The sequence below is a fragment of the Triturus cristatus genome, chromosome 5_2 (genome assembly GCF_964204655.1).
Source record: "Triturus cristatus chromosome 5_2, aTriCri1.1, whole genome shotgun sequence".
NCBI classification, from domain to species: Eukaryota; Metazoa; Chordata; class Amphibia; order Caudata; family Salamandridae; genus Triturus; species Triturus cristatus.
Window position 1 is genome coordinate 904,688,097 of NC_140588.1, and position 18,761 is coordinate 904,706,857.

The 18,761-nt window shown below is 44.3% G+C and overlaps 1 protein-coding gene across 4 annotated transcripts; it reads left to right on the top strand.

The window, feature by feature from the left end:
• The first annotated feature begins 472 nt into the window (after positions 1 to 472).
• SOWAHD (sosondowah ankyrin repeat domain family member D) lies at positions 473 to 15,645 on the top strand. 4 transcript variants are annotated; one of them, XM_085608069.1, is made up of 2 exons: positions 473 to 696; positions 12,091 to 15,645. In XM_085608069.1, the coding sequence occupies exon 2, from the start codon at positions 12,193 to 12,195 to the stop codon at positions 13,417 to 13,419; it is 1,227 nt and encodes a 408-aa protein (XP_085464195.1). In that variant the 5' UTR covers positions 473 to 696; positions 12,091 to 12,192; the 3' UTR covers positions 13,420 to 15,645. The 4 variants fall into 4 exon arrangements, with proteins under 4 accessions (XP_085464195.1, XP_085464197.1, XP_085464196.1 ...); XM_085608071.1 differs by having other exon boundaries at positions 12,094 to 15,645; XM_085608070.1 differs by having other exon boundaries at positions 635 to 888.
• The last annotated feature ends 3,116 nt before the right edge of the window (positions 15,646 to 18,761 follow it).

Below are 18,761 nucleotides of genomic sequence, written 5' to 3' on the forward strand. Positions count from 1 at the left end.
AAACCAATTAAAACTTATTTTAAATTCTACGTAAAAGGCTGCGTTCATTAGACTTTTTCCCTTTCGACTGTTGTTTTAATTCTTGTTATTAAGTACTTTTATTATTATATGGATTTAAGTGACCTTCAATAAAACTGAACTTGAATTTATTTGTGCGTCCAAGTCCGTAGTTGGAAAATAAAAGTTGCAACATACCACCATAATATCATGACATTTTCCATGCGGTAGCAAAGCCAGCTGGAATGTCAAGGGAAGCACGGCCCCTCCCCCAGCCCTCAGGTACGCCTCGGTGCCCCCAGGCTGCCCTGGCACCGAAGTCACCTCAGCAGCCCTCGCTGGCAGGCTCTGCGCCGTGCCGCTTCCACAGGGAGGGAGGCAAGTCACGTCCCGGCACAGCGCGAGCTCATTCCGCAGGTCTCGAGGACAAAGGTCCCGGTGACGCTCTCCACACACCCGCTGAATTATTCACCCCGAGCCTGGCAGTCTCCCTGCCCGCAGCAAGCTCCGGTGCACATTCTTTCTATAACCTGTTAGGCGGAAAGTGGAGGAAAGACGTTAGGGCAAAGGGGAGTGGGCGGGGCCGGTGCCCTTGCCCGGGGCGGTAGGACGGGTGGCGCAGCGAGGGTGCCGGCTGCACCTCTGTGTGCACAGGGAGAGCCGTGCCCGCCGAGGCAGGACGGGCAGCTGCTGAGAGAGGTACGAGTCTGCCAACACATAGAGGGCAAATACACCGTCTGCGTGCGCTCTGTTGTCAGCAACGCGGCTGCAGCGCGAAAAGTGCGTTTCTTCCCTCAGTGGTGCCTGGCGTGGCCCAGTTCAGCAGGGCGACAGTTCCTGCTCCTCCAGTGTGCCTGCCCTGCCAGGTGCAGGGCCTCTCAAGGCTGGCAGGTGTGTGCCTCTTGCAAATGACTGTGTCCCATTTAAACGCTTATGGCGACTGCAGCTCTCCGTTCTGAGGGCGTTTGGTGCTTCTTTTAGTTGTGTACACGTATTGTGCCTGTGCATGTGTATTTTGACTGTTCGTACAACTGTAGTGTTTGAGAAAGTGTGCAGTTACGCATATTTAAGTTGTATAATACACCTATTGTGTCTATGTATTGTGACTCTACGTACAACTGTAGTGTTTGAGAAAGTGTGCAGTTACGCATATTTAAGTTGTATAATACACCTGTTGTGTCTATGTATTGTGACTCTACGTACAACTGTACTGTTTGAGAAAGTGTGTTGCGCATACTTAAGTTGTATACACGTATTGTGTCTGTGCACGTGTATTGTGACTGTCCGTACAATTCTAGTGTTTGAGAAAGTGTGTTGTGGTAATGCATGTGTGATGTGGCCACATGGTGTGACTGTAAATGTGGCAGTGTTTTATAGGTGCTTTTTTTACTGTAAAATAATAATTCTGATTGTGAATGTTTATTGCGACGGTGCATCTTAATGCGATTGTAAAGATACTGTGACAGTTTAAAAATGTGACGTACTGTTATCTAAAATGTATTCTGGCTGCAAGTAAAGAGCTCTAAATCAATGGTTTCCAAACTTTTTAGAACCACAACCCACTTTATAAAACAACAAACTTTCGCGACCCACCAGCCTTTCATGGACATGAGGCGGGGCGATTTTTGAATGCACTTAAAGCATTGTGTGGTAGCACATTGTCATTTACAGACAGCACATTTTTCATTGAAATGGCCACTACATTTGCACATACAGTTTTACTGATAAAAGTATATAGCACTCAAACGATCATGTATGGAAATCGGGTTTCTGAGAATATTTATCATATATGCATCACCAAGTAAGTGTCTTGATTTGTTTTGATCCTATAAAAATCTCTCTATCCACCACACTTCAGAACTACAAACAAATGCTTCATTTCTGCTTAGCTAGCTGCTGGGTGTATACAGTTCATTTACAGGTATTTTCAGGTTGTTGTGTATTTCAAAAAACAACATCCCACGTTGTCACATGAAATCCCAGTGGCTTGCGACCCAAAGTTGGGGAAACACTGCTCTAAACGTTTCTGGGTCTTTGTAGATTTGTATTGTGACTGGAAATGTGATTATTTGTAAACCTGTTTTGTGACTCTTCACCATCCACCAACCTTTTACTCATCCCAAGCCTCCTCCTACTGCTATGAGCTCCAAAACATCCCTCCACTATCCTTTTCAGTCCAAATAACAGACTAACATATCCACCACTCAAATTAATTTCATATTTCACTAGACTAATTCACCACTAATCCTTTATGGGTTCCGTAGTAGCCTGCTACTCACTGAAAAAGCGCTTCAACGCCTCATCAAGGGGTAGCAAGCACTATATAAATGCAAACCTTTTCCCCTCTTCTATCCCTCCACTATCCTTCTCAATCCAAATAACTGACTAACATATCTACTACTCAAATTACTTTCATATTTTCACTATAATATTTCACCTCTAATCCTTTATGGGTTCCAGAGCAGCGTGCTACTCAGTGAAAAAGCTCTCCAACACCTCATTAGCGGTAGCAAGCGCTATATAAATGCAAACTTTTTCCCTCTTCTATCCTACCACTATCCTTCTCGATCCAAATAACTCACTAACATATCCACCACTCAAATTGCTTTCATATTTTCACTATACTAATTCACCTCTAATCCTTTATGGGTTCCGGAGTAGCGTGCTACTTTCCTAAAAAGCTCTTCAACACATCATCAGGAGTAGCAAGTGCTATAGAAATGCAAACCTTTTCCCCTCTTCTATCCCTCTACTATCCTTCTCAATCCAAATAACTGACTAACATATCCACCACTCAAATTGCTTTCATATTTTCACTATACTAATTCACCACTATTTCTTTATGGGTTACAGAGTAGCGTGCTACTCACCGAAAGAGTGCTTCAACACCCCATCAAGGGTAGCAAGCGCCTTATAAATGCAAACCTTTTCCCCTCTTCTATCACTTCACTATCCTTCTCCATCCGAATAACTGACTAACATATCCACCACTCCAATTACCTTCGTTTTTCACTATACTAATTCACCACTAATCCTTTATGGGTTCCAGAGTAGCGTGCTACTCGCCAAAAAAGCGATTCGACACCTCATCAAGGGTAGTAAGCGCTATATAAATAGAATTATAATACAATACAACTGTGGCTGTGAACATGCATTGTGTCTGTATATAATAAACCAATAATGGTAAGTGCTATAACTCCCCCTTATGGGATGTGAAGTAGGACAATCTCCCCTATCACTGGAACCTTTGTAACTTCCCCCCTTCTGTCAGTGATACCGCAGCTACTCCCATAGTGGAGCTCCCACCAAGACCTTCAAAGAGGGAAAATAACTCCCACGACCCTGCGGGAAATTCGCTAAACTGCATCCTGCTGAACACTAGATCTCTGATCAAGCACAAATATGAGTTTGAGTGCTTGATGCACACTTCTAATCCGGATCTGGTTTTCTTAACCGAAACTTGGGCCAATGAAACCTCTGAGCCCGACTGGATTGTAGCAGGCTATGAACTGGCAAACGTTGACAGGGTAGGGATAAAAGGAGGCGGCATAGCAATTATATATCACTCTAGCTTTAAGGCTACTTTTTACCCTACTCAGCATCTTGGAGTAGAAGCTATGACCATTAATATTAAAATCAGTAATAGTTTGTCTTCCCCTGGTCTATTCCTCTATAGGCCGCCGGGGCCAAGGCCCCGTTTATACAATCGCTGCAAACAATTATGGAATCATGTTTAAACTCCCGTACTTTCACGGTACTTGGTGACTTTAACTTTCACCTTGAATGTGAAAACAGTGCAGACACATCCATTTTGTTAGCTAATGTGGTTGGCTTTGGGCTGACCCAGATTATCACAGAACCCACTCATAAGGCCGATCAGACACTGGATGGCATCTTTACGAATAACCCTAATATTATCGTGGACAAAATACTGCCCCTAACATGGACTGATCATAAGGCTATTTTTTTCAAACTCCTTTTCATGGAGAGAAATGCGCCCTTCCCAAATAGACTGCCTCCTGCTAAGACCAGACTGTGGCATGAAATCAACAAAAAGGATCTAGAACAGGCCCTTGATAAACATCCTTCCTTGTTAGTCCCAGACAACAATAAGGCTGCTGATAATCTAGATAGCTGGATCATATCATCAATTGACCTACTAGCCCCTGAAAAATCAAGCAAACAACGAATAAATCAAGCCCCAGCCCCCTGGTACAGTACAGAACTTAAAATCATAAAAGCTAAGTGTAGGCGTCTAGAACTCACTTGGAGGTTAGACTACAGTGAGCAGGGCAAACTCAATTATAGACTTGCCCTAGTTGAATACAAATAAGCAATTAAAATCACCAAAATGAATTACCTTACCACTAAAATAGAGGTGGCAAAAAATTAGACTAGAGAGCTTTTCAAAACGGTTACCGCTCTGTCTAAACTGCAGTGGGAGAATCAATTTTCTCTAGATCAAGCCTTCAGTAAAAAAGTGGCAAACTTCTTCCAGACCAAAGTTCAAATGGTCTACAAAGAGCTTCCAGGGAACGCTCCAGACAAGGCCAATATGATGTTAATAGAGGAGGCTATTCCTGAAAATCCTACTACCTGTCAACTGTCTGGTTTCTCCCCTCTAACCGTTCAGAGAGTAAAATTATTGCTACTATCTAGTAAATCTGGCTCCCCGGCCGGTCCCTATCCTCCCGCTATACTTTACATGGCTTTGGACAGAGTTAGTACCCATTTGGCCCCACTCTTGAACAATGTTCTTACATCAGGTACCTTGCCTTCTTCCTGGAAGAAAGCTTGTATAAGGCCTATTTTGAAGAAACCCTCATTAGACCCCATTGAAGTTAAAAACTACCGGCCAATATCTTGCCTACCGATTACGGACAAAATTCTAGAAAAATCAATTAATCAAGATCTAACACGCTACCTAGAATCCAACGGCCTCTTAGAGTCCACCCAACATTGCTTCAGACTACATCATTCCATCGAATCAGCGTTAGTCATGGCCACCGAGGAGATACGTAAACAGCTGGACAGTGGAAGGAGAGCCGTCCTCATCCTACTGGACCTCTCAGCAGCGTTTGATACTGTTAACCACCTGGCAGAGGCTGAAGCAATCGGAATCAAGGGGACAGCTCGAACCCTACTCACCTCTTTTCTGACCTCCAGGGAACAGAGGTTGTGCTTGGGTAACCTTGCACCCGAGGCCTTTTCTCTCCTGTGTGGAGTTCATCAAGGTTCAGCATTGTCACCGAACATGTTCAACATTTACATTACTCCTCTGGCTAAGCTGATCATAGCACACGGTTTCACGTTGGATTCTTATGCTGACGACACTCAGATAGTCATATCCATATCTTCGAGTGTAGAAACTATGGCTGGGATATTTTATAACTGCCTGAAGTACATCATTGGATGGATGCATCTGAATTATCTGAAATTGAAAACAGATAAAACGGAGGTGGTGGAATTCGGAAAGAGACCATCACTCTGGAATCACTTGTGGTGGCCAGCTGAGGCAGGACAATGTCCTGACCCCATTGAAAACGTTAGAAACTTAGGAGTCATGGTCGAGGATCAGCTCAGTTTTGCAGGTCAGATCAATCTCCTTACTTCCTCTTGCTTCTTCCTCCTAGAGATTCTGCCTAAAATTCTTCCGTTCAGTCCCCAAGATTTTAGAAAAACTGTGGTGTCGCCTTACTTCTTTCTAGAATGGATTACTGCAACGTGCTCTTTCTCGGCATTGACAAACGCCAACTATTAAAACTTCAGTCTCTGCAGAACGCTGCAGCGCGGGTGCTGCTCAACATCCTGAAATTCCACCCCATCTCCAACAGTATTAGGGAGCTCCATTGGCTTTCGGTCAAGCAACGCATTGAATTCAAGGCTTTGTGTCTGGTGCATAAAGTATTATATCGAGGGGGACAATTGGATCTTCAGAAACTTTTTTAATGGCACGTCTCGCGGCGTGACCTAAGATCAGCCAATAAAGGACTAGTTCAGCTCTCAAAAATTTGAAAGGCTAGATGGGGGGAAGAAGCCACTCCCATCAGACAGCTAAGCTTTGGAATTCACTGCTGGTCGTAACTAGACTACAACCAAATAGACTCCTGATCAGGAAAAATGTTAAGACCAGGCTATTCCCGTTCAAGTAAGAATGCAATAGTTACCTCTCTAGAGCAGTTCTCGTTACATTCCTAGCGCAAAGACGCCTCGGCATTCATGCGCTCTATAAATGCCTTACTTACTTATAATGTGTATTGTGACTGTGAGAGCTTGCTGTGTCTATTGGTGCATCATCTGTTAAACCTACTGTGTGTATCTGTATATTTTGTGCTTGTAGGTGAACGCTTAGCGTGCTTTTACTGGGTGTACAAGTGTACTGGGACTCTAACTGTGTGTTGGGACTCTTCGAAATGTGTATTGCGGCAATCAGTACATTCTTTCAGTTATTTGTTTGTATGTCTACAAATGGAGCCTGGTAGTAGCTGCGCTACTGGCTGCTAGTGGGAGTGTGTGTGTATAATGTGTGCAAAGCGATTCATGCTTCGTGGCTATAAGTGTTTATTATGACTATTAGTACATTTCTTTAGTTACTGTGTGTATTGTTACCAATTATACAGATCATGCGGCTGTACACATCTGTTGTGTTACTGCACATATGTGCTGTCGCTGTAAATGTGTATCCAGACAGTCCGAAATATTTACTGGGTGTAGGTGCATATACTGTACCTGCCATTGAAAGCTTGACATGCTGTTAGTGAATCTGTGTGTGTTTGCATAAACTGGGACTGTCATCACATTCGTTTAGTTACTGTGCGTAGGTGTATATGTGTTAGTGAGTAAATATGTGTCCTGGCTGTGTATGTGCTTGTGTATGAATACATTTTCACTGTAGACATGTATTTGTACGGTTTAAAATGTTTATCGTGAGTGTCAGCACATTCGTTTAGTTACTGTGTGCTGGTGCACATTTTTTGGCTGTTAGTGCATGCATGGCATGATGTTACCAATTGCACAGATATGGTAACGGGTGATGGGAGTGTTTAAAATGTTGACTGTGTGTAAGTGCAAATATTATACCAGTTAGTGAATGTGCGGAATGCTATCACCGATTGAACAGATATGGTGAATGTAAACATGCACTGTGGCAGTAAACGTCCATTTGCACTGGTGACTATGTTTATTGTGATCAGCAGTGGCCGGTGCAGGTATGTGCGGTAGTGTGGGGCAGGGCGGATGTCGACAGATGACGTAATAGGGCAAATTAAATAAATAAATAACTCCTATTCCGTCGTCTGTCGGCATCTTCTTCCCCGCAGGGCCCGCCCCCCCGCACTTACCTGCACCAGCAGCTGCTGATTGTGATTATCATTCCATTTGTCCAGTTACTGTGTGTTGGAATATACCTGTGCATGTCAGTGAATGCTTGACATGCTCTTCACAGGGATGTGGAATTCCTATAGCCCGACGCCCAGGACATATTGTTTGGGGTCAAGGGCAGCAGGTTTTCATGTGCATTTTGTCCTTGGAACAAGTAGGCCCAACCCCCTACTGCAGAAACCCTTTGGCTGCCAGTTTACATTACCAAATTATGGATCAGGGAAGGGCATTATCTGCAGTTAAGGTAATATTTGTATCCATTTGTTAATGCTGTTCAGACTTGTTTTTATAGTTCATTAATGCATAGCCTTTATTATGAGGGTGAGTACTCTAAGTAAATGTTGTTAGCTCCGACTGCACTACTGACAGTGGTTCCAGTATAAAAATTTGTACACACAGTTTCAAAGTTTAGCAATATGAAGCTATGCTCACAGAATGCTCTCTGATAAGATGCAAATATTTGCAAAAGCTTGAAAGCAAGATTGATGATTCTTTGCTTTCAAAATAAAATGTTCACACAAAAAATGCAAGTAGAAAAAAACATTTAGCTAAAGTACTGTACAAGTTTAGGTACCATTTCTTTGCAGCATCATTTAGTACAATGTGATGATGTATGCTAGTATTTCCCAAAAATATTCATAATGTAAAATAAGTGAAACCAGTTTCAAAAAGATTACAGGAAACATAAAAATAAACACACATTGGCAAATCCAAAGGTCTCAAATTGGTGGTCAGCCTTTTGGTTTAGTCAGTGAGTGACTTGTTTTTGCATGGTTTTTGTAAAGCCTTATTGGTGTGGGAGCTGCTGGGCCCCCACCATTATAACAAACACTGGCAAAAGCAAAAAAAAATGTTGGCCTCAAAAATCACACATTGCCACAGTAGTTTCTTGCACTGAGCAAAACTACTTTCTGTGCCGATATGCTCCTTGTGAAAGAGCAGAATGCTGTTCTCACAGTGAAACCAGCTGATAGACTGAGAGAGAGACAAAGTTTTAATAAACACAAAAGGTCACGGTTAAAGCCAGACCTTATTAGGGACCCAATTATTAAAGAAAGTCTCAAAAGTGCACCCATGGTATACATCCTTGCGTTAAGTACAGATATACGGCTTTCATGAATTCACAAGAATTCACAGAAGGAGGCCAAGAAATCGTACTCCTAGAAAATACTTGTGAACTGCATTTTAGCTCATGCAAAAATCTGAGTGTTTGCAAGTTCACTTTCTCTCCAACCACTTTTTTCCCAACCCTGGAAGTTTTACGTCTGTCATTGTCTGGAGTAAATGTTCAACCTTTCTCAGTATAGGAAACTATTAGAGAGAGTTGGTGAAAACCCTTAAAACATGCAAGTTAGTTGGTTTGCACCGACTCGAAATGGCATTCCAGCCCTGGAACAATTGCTTACCACTACCTTCAGCCCCAGTATGTAGATCTGTAGAAATGCGGCAACAGAAGGGAAACGCTAGTATTCAACCCCTACTATGATATGAGCCCTGGCATAATCAGTGAGGTTATATCAGAGCTCTTTTATAATGAGATTGCTGCCATAATTTGTCGCTGCATTACAGGGCACAAAAGGGACAAGTGAATTTTGTTACAGGACAAGTAGATTTATGAAGCAACTTGCCCCATGGGCAAGTAGATATTTTATTAAATTCCACACCCCTCTGGTGAATTCAAACATGTAAACGTTGCACTGTCACAGTAACAGATGCTGGGAGTGTTTAAAATGTTGACTGTGTGTAAGTGCAGATATTATGCCTGTCATTGAATGCGTGGAGTGCTATCACCGAGTGTACAGATATGGTGAATGTAAACATGCACTGTGGCAGTAAACGTCCATTTGCACTGGATACAGTGTTTAGTGTGACTCACAACATTCATCTAGTTACTATGTGTTGGAATATACCTTGTGTATGTCAATGAATACTTGACATGCTATTACCAAGAGTACTGATATGGTGAATGTACACATACACTGTGGCTGTAAACGTGCATTGTGGCTATTTAAAATGTTCACTACATGCATGTGCATATAACGCGTCTGTCAGCAAGTGCTTGGCGTGCTGTTACCGAGTGCAGAGATATGGGGGAATGTAAATGTGTAAACATGGCTGTGGCTTTAAATGGGTATTGATGAGAGGTGGGCGAGCCAACAAATGAATAGGGAGAGCCAAGCCAGAACCAAGCCAAAGGTCTGGCTCAGATCTTAGAGCCTGAGAACAAGCAATGAAAATATGTGTTATGTAAATCATACAACAAGCCACATAACAAGCGATAAAGACTGCTCAGAGTTCAAAAAAGTGTATTTCTTTAACATGGGAAGGCTTTGACATTATTGGGGCACATTACAGCACTACTCTGAGAAGTATTTATTAAAAGGGATAGTTTTGTACAACTGGTAGTCACATATGCAAAAGTGTTTTCATACATGATAATGAAGAAAAAGAGTTTGGGTGAAATAGAATATTTCCCTAAGATCACACAGTTTAAGCAGCAAAGCTGTGATGTATCCATGTTTTCTGGTTTCACTCTGTACAAATCAGCCAGTAAATGGGTATTTATTTGTCTTTCCTAATGTTAAGGCTTTGTTTTGCTCAAAGTGTCTTTATTGCTTTTCAAACCAAAAAGCAACAAGAATCCACAGCAATATTTGCACCATATACAAAGCAATGCTATATTAAAAGACAGGATTGTGTAGAATGGTTACTGCATAATTTCTACAGTGTTTGCCCCGAAGCTAGTGCATCCTATTGCTTGGGACTTACAACGCTATTTCCCCCTTTGTGCTATTCTTTTAACAGAAAGAAAAGATTGTGGGAACAGCAAGGAATAATGTGGAAAACATATATATATATATATATATATATATATATATATATATATATATATATATATATATATATATATATATATATTATCTACTGGCGGTCGCCAGTAGATAGTTATAGTTAGGATCGTGTTTCCATAGGAAATCTGAAAATTCTATTTTGAATAACTTTTGCGCCGGTTGACGAATCCTCGCGAAATTTTCAAAACTAATGGGGCGCTCCGTTCAGCTCCTACCCTGAAAGTCTCGGGGTGATTCGTCAAGTAGGGGCCGAGAAAAAAGGGGGTGAAAACCCAACAAAACAAAAAAATAAATGTAATACGTAGTTTATTGTAAAATAAATATATAAAAAAAATAATAATACATAAATAAATTATCATTTAAAAAACCGTACAAATTCACTGAAAAAACCATAGGTTTCACACACGTTATAGTTAGGAATTAGCATTTAAAAAACCTTGCAAATTCACTTAAAAAAACCATAGGTTTCACACATGTTATAGTTAGGTGGATATTTCACTCGTAAAAAAACAATGAAATTCCCCCGTTATAGTTAGTTCAGATAACTATAACTCGCGCGACCGCCACTCTATCACAAGGATGATGTCATCAGTGATGTCATGAGTGATGTAATATGTGACGTCATGAGCAGTGGATTGCCGGCGCGCGAGTTATAGTTATCTGAACTAACTATAACGGGGGAATTTCATTGTTTTTTTACGAGTGAAATATCCACCTAACTATAACATGTGTGAAACCTATGGTTTTTTAAGTGAATTTGCAAGGTTTTTTAAATGCTAATTCCTAACTATAACGTGTGTGAAACCTATGGTTTTTTCAGTGAATATATATATATATATATATACATACATGCACACAGGGAACTTCAATAGTCCTAACAGATATAAGGCGGGTATACATCAGAATCTTCTAATCACTGTTGTCACTGGCGGCATGAGGAGACCCACGAAGAGAACAAAACCTGGAACAGGTATAGGGCTCTTGTATTTTGGTGGCAAGAGAACAACGGCAATCCCACCAAGAGATATCTCACCAAGGGACCCCATATATAATCCAACCCTTTCCGCGACTCTGTTAATTTACCCGTTAACTGTTCCATAGTGAGATCAAACAGTTTAAGCAGGGATACCATTTATCCAGGTATTTTGGTTTCGCTTTGTACAAATCAGCCTGTATCCAGTATCTATTTGTCTTCCTCATGTTAAGACTTTGTTTTTACCTCTTTTATATAGTTGGAACTCATCCCAAAGATATTGAAGTACAAGTTAAGTTACCCTTCATTTTTTGAAGGTTAGCTAAGCGATTTGAACAGAATCATAGGATGTTTAGCCGACACAGAGGCTTGGACCTAGTTCCCCAGTTGACAGCTCTGGCCATAACACCACATCCAGAATACAGGGAAGGGCTGAAGCTCCGCTCTTCATGGGCTGGGGTTGCTAATTGTGCTCTATCTGAGACAGTCAAGCTTCACGTTCGAGCTTTCAGTGGCTCAGCCACCGAGTAGAGTGTAGAGACATTTGGTGAATATAAACGTGTAAACGTGCACTGTGGCTGGCTGTAAGCGGGTATTAAGTATAGAGATACGGTGAATGTACACATGCACTGTGGCTGTAAGCGGGTATTAAGTATAGAGATACGGTGAATGTACACATGCACTGTGGCTGTAAGCGGGTATTAAGTATAGAGATACGGTGAATGTACACGTGCACTGTGGCTGTAAGCGGGTATTAAGTATAGAGATATGGTGACTGTAAACGTGCTGTTACTGAGTGTACATACAGTCAGTGTGAAGAGTGTGAATGTGGATTGTGTAAGAGTTCCACGGAAACTAAACTTTGTTCCTCTTTCAACGTTCCCTCAGCAGGCTGGAGGAGGCTGGCCCGGAGCAGGGCATGACTCTCCGCGCCCGGGGATCTGTGCCGAGCCCGGTTGCCCTTCACCTTGAGCCCGGTTGGAGACTGCTATGGCCGCGGAGGAGGCTGCGCGGTGGGCAGAGCCCGCAGGAGGAGTCGGGGAAGCAGCGGAGCCGGGCACCGTGGCGAAGGCCAGCTGGGAGCGGAAGACGCAGGCCCGGGGGCCGCCTGTGGACGCTCGCCAGGTCCGGTGGTCGCCGCAGCCGTCCCCAGACCCCAGCCGGGGGCGGAGGTCACAGCTCAGGAGCCTCACGGAGGCGCACAGGAACTCGGCGCGGTGGCAGCGGGAGAGTCTGCCACCCTCCTGGACGGGGGATCCGGGGCCTCAGGTGGCCGCTGGCGGTAGGATGCCCTCTCCCGGCGGCAGCATGAGCAGCAGGCGGATGCGCCTTCTAAAGGAGGCTTCGCAGGGAGGCGCGGGGGCCTTACCCCTGGGGGGCATGTGGAGTGTACCCTCGCAGAGGAACAGCATCGCGGTCCCCACAGACAGGAAGGAGCTTAGCGCCCCCGGGATAAGCGAAGGAGGCCAGTGTGGTGGCTCAGACAGACGCACCACTTGGCAGGTGCAGAATCAGGGTGCCCCTCAATGCCCTGAGGTGGCAGCCGCCCCGGAGGACCCCTCCTCACAACAACCTTGGTCTTTGGGCCCCGATGACTTTGCTGCCTACGCCCCCTTGGCCTTGGACCCCTTGGAACATGAATGGATGCTGACAGCAGCAGAGGGGCAGTACGACAGCATCATTGGACCGCTCACCTCTGACCCCAGCCTCCTCTACACGAGGGACTTCGTGACAGGCTTCTCGGCCATCCACTGGTTGGCCAAGCACGGCAAGCACGAAGACCTGATCCAGCTGATGCAATTTGCTGAAGCGCAAGGCCTACCAGTGGACATCAACGCCAGGGCCAGCGGTGGCCTCACGCCCATGCACATTGCGGCCATGCAGGGCCACGAGATGCTCATAAAGGTGCTGGTGGGGGCTTTTGGCGCAGACGTGCACCTCAGAGACCACAATGGGCGTAAGGCCTGGCAGTACCTGCGAACCAACGCCTCACCCCAAATCAAGGAGCTCTCCGGGGCCCAGGAGGAAGAGATGGCCAACTTGGCCTCCCTCAACAAGAACAACAACAGCCGCTCTTCCAAGCGAGCCTCGAAGAGAGCACCACGGGTGGATGAGGTGGACGCAGGCCGGCCAGAAAAAAGCGGGCTGCCTGCCACCATCTCTCCATTCGTGAACCTCTTCAGGCGCGTCCGGCTCTATCTTTCTTCAGAATGGTGAACTGTTCTGAGGCCTGGTCATGGCCATTTGTCCTCCTACTGAACCAACGAAACACACTGGACAGCACTTTTTGGGATATCTCAGTTGTGAATTATGTCCCATGACAAACCGCTATTATACTCAGAAAGTGACTTCTGCACACAGCCATGCTACATACATGCAGCTTAAGCATGCAGACTCCCTGTGCGGGCCCTTCTCCTTCTTCACACATCACATGTTTGCAAAATGAGTCCCAGCGCTCTCAAGCTCTGATTGCATCTTTTAAGATGGACATTGCAAAGTTCTTAATCTGCCAGTTAATGGTCATGTTGATGCAATGATCTGTTGAAGTAATGGGCAGTCGATGCAATGATCAGTTGAAGTAATGACCTTGCCAAGCTAATGATCAGTTGAAGTGATGTGCAGGCCGAAGTGATGTTCTGTTGAAGTACTGGGCAGATCAAAGCATAATTAACTGAGGTAATGGGCAAGTCGAAGTATTGGTCAGTTGTAGTTACGACCAGGAAGAAGTATTGGTCATTTGAAGTATAGGGCATATCAATGAATTGGTCACTTGAGGAAATGCACAGTTTGAGGTAATAATTAAGAGAGTTGACATAGGGTGCACTTTCCTGCGGATTCCATGTGGATGAGTGTAAGGTTCATGAAAGTGTGTCTTCTCCGGTGTGTCTTCTCCCATATATTTACAGGTGAAATCAGACGAAAAGCAAGAAAACCTCAATTGAGTCTTGCTTGTATTGAGTGGGAAGCTTGTGCACATTTCTACACATTAGTCCCCACTGAGGAGCGATTTTTCCCCACAAACTGGCCATTTGACTTTCTAGACCTCTTTAGAAGAAGGATTTCCTATTATTTATGTTGACAATCTCTTGTTGTTCATGAGGCATTCACAAGGCACTGAGATGGGCGTCCACTGCTGCGATCGTAAAAGAGAAGGACGCAAGGCCTTGAAATAAAATTGCTTTTTTTCATATTGAGAAATGAAGAGCGATAATTTAATGAGTCCACTGTCCACCCCTTGTAGTTTGCAGCTCGAATAAGTTCCCTCTGTAGACTACAGTGTGATAAATAACACAAGAAATGGGGCTATAATAAAAAAAAGACACCTTTGTGGAGCAGTTATGCATCACTCGTGGTGTAATTTTGCACCATGCTATGCACCAACACGCAGATGCAAAAATACATTCAAAGAAATTCACCAATACAAAAGGTAATATTTAGTAGGGGTCAGTTTGGCGCCTGATGGATGGTGGAAATTATAGTGCTAAATTGCCTAACACTGGTGCACCCTATCTAGATTGCGCTGTGCAGCCCTACGTTTGCAGTAGATCTGGCTAAGACGGCAGACCAGTTGGAGTCCATGCAACAGGCAGAGCTCCTGCTCACATGGCTAGTTGAAGCCAACGCTTTCTGTTGGATTGTGGCATCTCGCCATTATCGATACTTGTGGGTCCTCACCAGCGTATATGACCACAATGCGCAATGACAATATTTGTCACTGTTGATGTTTGGCCAGAAGATCTGATGCAAAGTTGTGCAATCGTTGTGACTTGTAGAACAATAATTCCCTCTTGGTCTCTTTATTTTTATCAATATAAAGATGAAATTGTGTATTAACCAAAATTATGAAGTGCATTGGTCCAAATTGCACTCCCTCCGCACTCGGCACTTTCTGGGGCATTAGGAAGCCTTGTTGAGGGCCGAGCACTGGAAGGTTGACTATCCCTCAACTCACTAACACTCGCCCTGCCAGCAGTGAGTTTGCTTCCATTGCTTGATCCTTCTCATTACTCCAGATGGGCCTGTCCTGTCAGACTCTGGGTACCTGCACTTAGAAAGGATGGTGTAAATGAAGTGCAGGTATCCCTGCTCCTCAGTAGGGAACAGCGGTCTGGGATAGCACATATCTGTTTTGCTAGCTGTCTATTTGAAGTGCATATGGCACTTTTACTTGTCTTTTCTGAATACTGTTATTTTAGTGACTCTTTTGGGGCTAACAAGTGACCTGGGGCCTGGTTTAGAGTTGAGCGTTAATGGGAAATGATCCGGTTTCTGGAGGAAGTGAGCAATTTAGGAAACCTATCTTGACTCCTCTGCTAAACCTTCATGTTTCCTGAACCAGCGCAACAAGTAATCCTAATGTACTTTATATTTCTCGCGCCCTCTCAGGGGGAAAACACGTATTTGATTTTTTGTAATAGAAGAATAAATGTATTTGTGCTACAACAGTTTTGCAGAAGTGTCATATTGCAGAAACACACATCAAGGAGTTGCGTTTCCTGACTGAAGAAAATGATCTAATTTGTCAAAAGTTCAGCTCAAAGGTAGACGGAGGGCTACCATTCGAATATGCGTTAACTAATTATCAGATAGATCTGTCTGACAGTAGTATGCACCCTCTTTCCAATATTTCTAATGAAGGCGGTCACAAGGTCTATATTATGTTGCAGCCCTCTAGACCAGAGGTCTTCAAACTTTTGGATGCCGAGACCCCCCTTTCAACATTTTGAGGCGTAAGGACCCCCTCCTTACAAAAAATTCTAAACCTGTAGGTAGGGCTACTGGAATTATGAGGCAGGTGAGGACCAAATTACATGACAGGCTTGACTAAATTGTGTGGGAAGAAAATGTAAATGAGGTTATGTGATACCGCGTATTTTGGGATAGCATTGCTTCATTATTTTGACATTTTTTACACACAGTAACACTGAGGAAAGATTTCACCCCATCAGTACCCGTTTATAACCAAAACACAGAAATTATCATCAGAAAGATTTCTAGTCAACCTTTGTGAAGGGCCTTCCACTCTGCAGGAATACGTGCTGCCACGTTAGAAGCTCACCTGGCCCTGGCCGGGCGAAGCAGGGGTCCCTTAAAACCCTGGCTGTTTTGTGCAGAGTTAAGCAGTTTACCCATGCAGCTTTCCTCCCACCCCTCCCTTCCATCCCTCTCTCCTCTCCTAACACCGGATCCCTCTCTCACTTTGCAGGCCATTTTCTTTCACCCCTTTTTACAACTTCTGAACTCTCCCCATTCAACTTCTCACTTCACCTTTAATCACCTCTTGCCATTCTGTTTTTTCACTGCCCTCATCGCTAACAGTCTCTCGTATTTATCTCATGGCCTCTCTGGCCCTGTCACCTCCCGTGCCCCTCAGCACTTCTCATTCACCTCGTCTCTCCAGTCAAATTTCTGTGTATTTGTATCTTACACCTCTCCAGTCCCCCCATTCCTCTTTCACATCTCCCCTTTGTTCTAACAGAAGCCCTCACCTTTGGCTCACACTCACTTCTTGCGTGTCCACACTTCTTTTCGGCAATTCACATTTCTGCTCATCCCTGACCTCTTCAATCAACTTCTCTCACTCCCTTGCTGTCCTCTCTCATCTCTCCTCACCAAGCATACGGGTCGGACCCGTATGCTCCTCTGCGCATGTGCCACTCTGCTTATTGTTCCCTAATTCAAGAAGGCATGAGTTGTTGGTCTCGCTGTTTTGATGCAGGCTGCTTAGTTATGGAACGTGCACCCTCCTTTGCTTTGCTCCACTAAGAATCTATTATCCTTTAAGAAGATGTAAAAACCTTTCTCTATGCTCTGTAGGTTACCCCATTTGGCTGGTTCTCCTTCTGTGTGTTTCTCATTTGCCTTCAGGCAGCAGATGGTTATTAGCCCCAGGACATCTTTTGGTAACAGTAGCGCAATACAAATGTAAATAATAATAATAATAGGCAGAATCAGGGGAGTCACTAGACCAGAACTTCGGAGGGGGGGGGGGGGGCGCTAACACTCCCAGCCAGGGCTGGTCCTAACACTGGTCGCACCTGTTGCAACAGTCTTTTTTTATGCCCCACCCCCGTTTCCTCCTTCTCCATGAATTCCTTCACCGCCACTCACCAACAATGCACCTCATCTCTCTATAGCACCTTTCTGACAAACATTTCATTTTTTTATAGCGCTACACAGTTTACTCACACTCATTTCTGTGATCTGCATGGTACATATTCTTTGTAGCAGGCACATTAACCCTCTGCACTGTGTGGGTGACAAGAGTGCCCATGTGAGTGCACGGTGAGCGATGCAACAGTGTGAGAGTAGGGCAAGAGGAGAGACTGCAGGGTGAGTGAGGTGGCGTATGAATTTGGGTGCGGATGCAAGTTCAGAATGGGATGAATTAATGTATGATTACTGATGGGCTTGTTTGAGTGAGTTGCATATTGATCAGTGAGGGGGACAGGTGAGTGAAGTGTCACATGAGTGCAGGATGAGTAGTGTACTCGTGTGACTGCAGGGTGAGGTATAGGGTGAACAGCGCAAGTGCAGAGTGATCACTGTGAGTGCAGGGTGAGCAGGTGAAAGTGAAGGGCGAGAATGAGGAATGAGTTGTCTGAATGCAGGGTGCATTCCCAGACCCGTAAAGTAACTCAGCATGTTATTGACGGCGGCGTAGAGTTTAAGATCTAAGTTAAACTATTGCGGCATTAATCAGGGATCGAGGGTGAAGGAAATAAATAATGTGCTGATCCTGCAACAAACTTACAGTCCTATGGTTAGGGTTGCCAGCAGATTATTTTGATGGCCCAGTCGGTACAAAAATAAGCAGTCACCTAAAGCTGTATTTTCAGCACTTATCTGTGCATACTTCGAACAGCAAATATAAATAGAAAGCACTTTTAATTGTGTTCTAGGGCTGCCTCAATGATACTGATAATTAAAGAGAACAAAGACAGAAAAGTCACATAACGAATGCATACATACTTTTCTATTTATAAGTCTATTTAGTGCCAAGAGGAGATCTTTGCAGGCTCTTTAAACAAAACAGGGCAGGCATTTTTCTTTTGGCAAGCCTACTTTGTAGTCCTTTCCATGAAATGCATTCTCACACTACAGCAGTAAATGTAAAATACAAATGTAAGGAATAGGCCAAGTGGGGACCCAGGGTGTACTGGAACCAGGAAAAAACTATGCCTCTGTAACCAGTTTACAAAGGCATGTAATAATGCAAATGGTATATAAAGACCTGTGAAAAACTCGGGCGTGCCGGAGATAAGACTCCAGACACTGCCCAGCTGAGCCCCCAGCAGCTCGAGTTGAACTGCAGCAGCCCGGGCTGAGACACAGGATGGGGGAAGGGGGGTGCTGAAGCCCTTGGGGCTGGGCAGAAGTGTGACAGGGAAGGCGCGACCCCCTTTGCATCGCTCCACGGCCCCCCTGGGGGTCGCACCCACAGTTTGAAGACCCCTGCTCTAGACTGTTGTCTACAATGGAGAAGTTCTAGTTAAAGGGTTAGCGATATATCCCTAACATTGGTAGAAAATCCCATAAAGAGTAGATGAGGCGGGCAG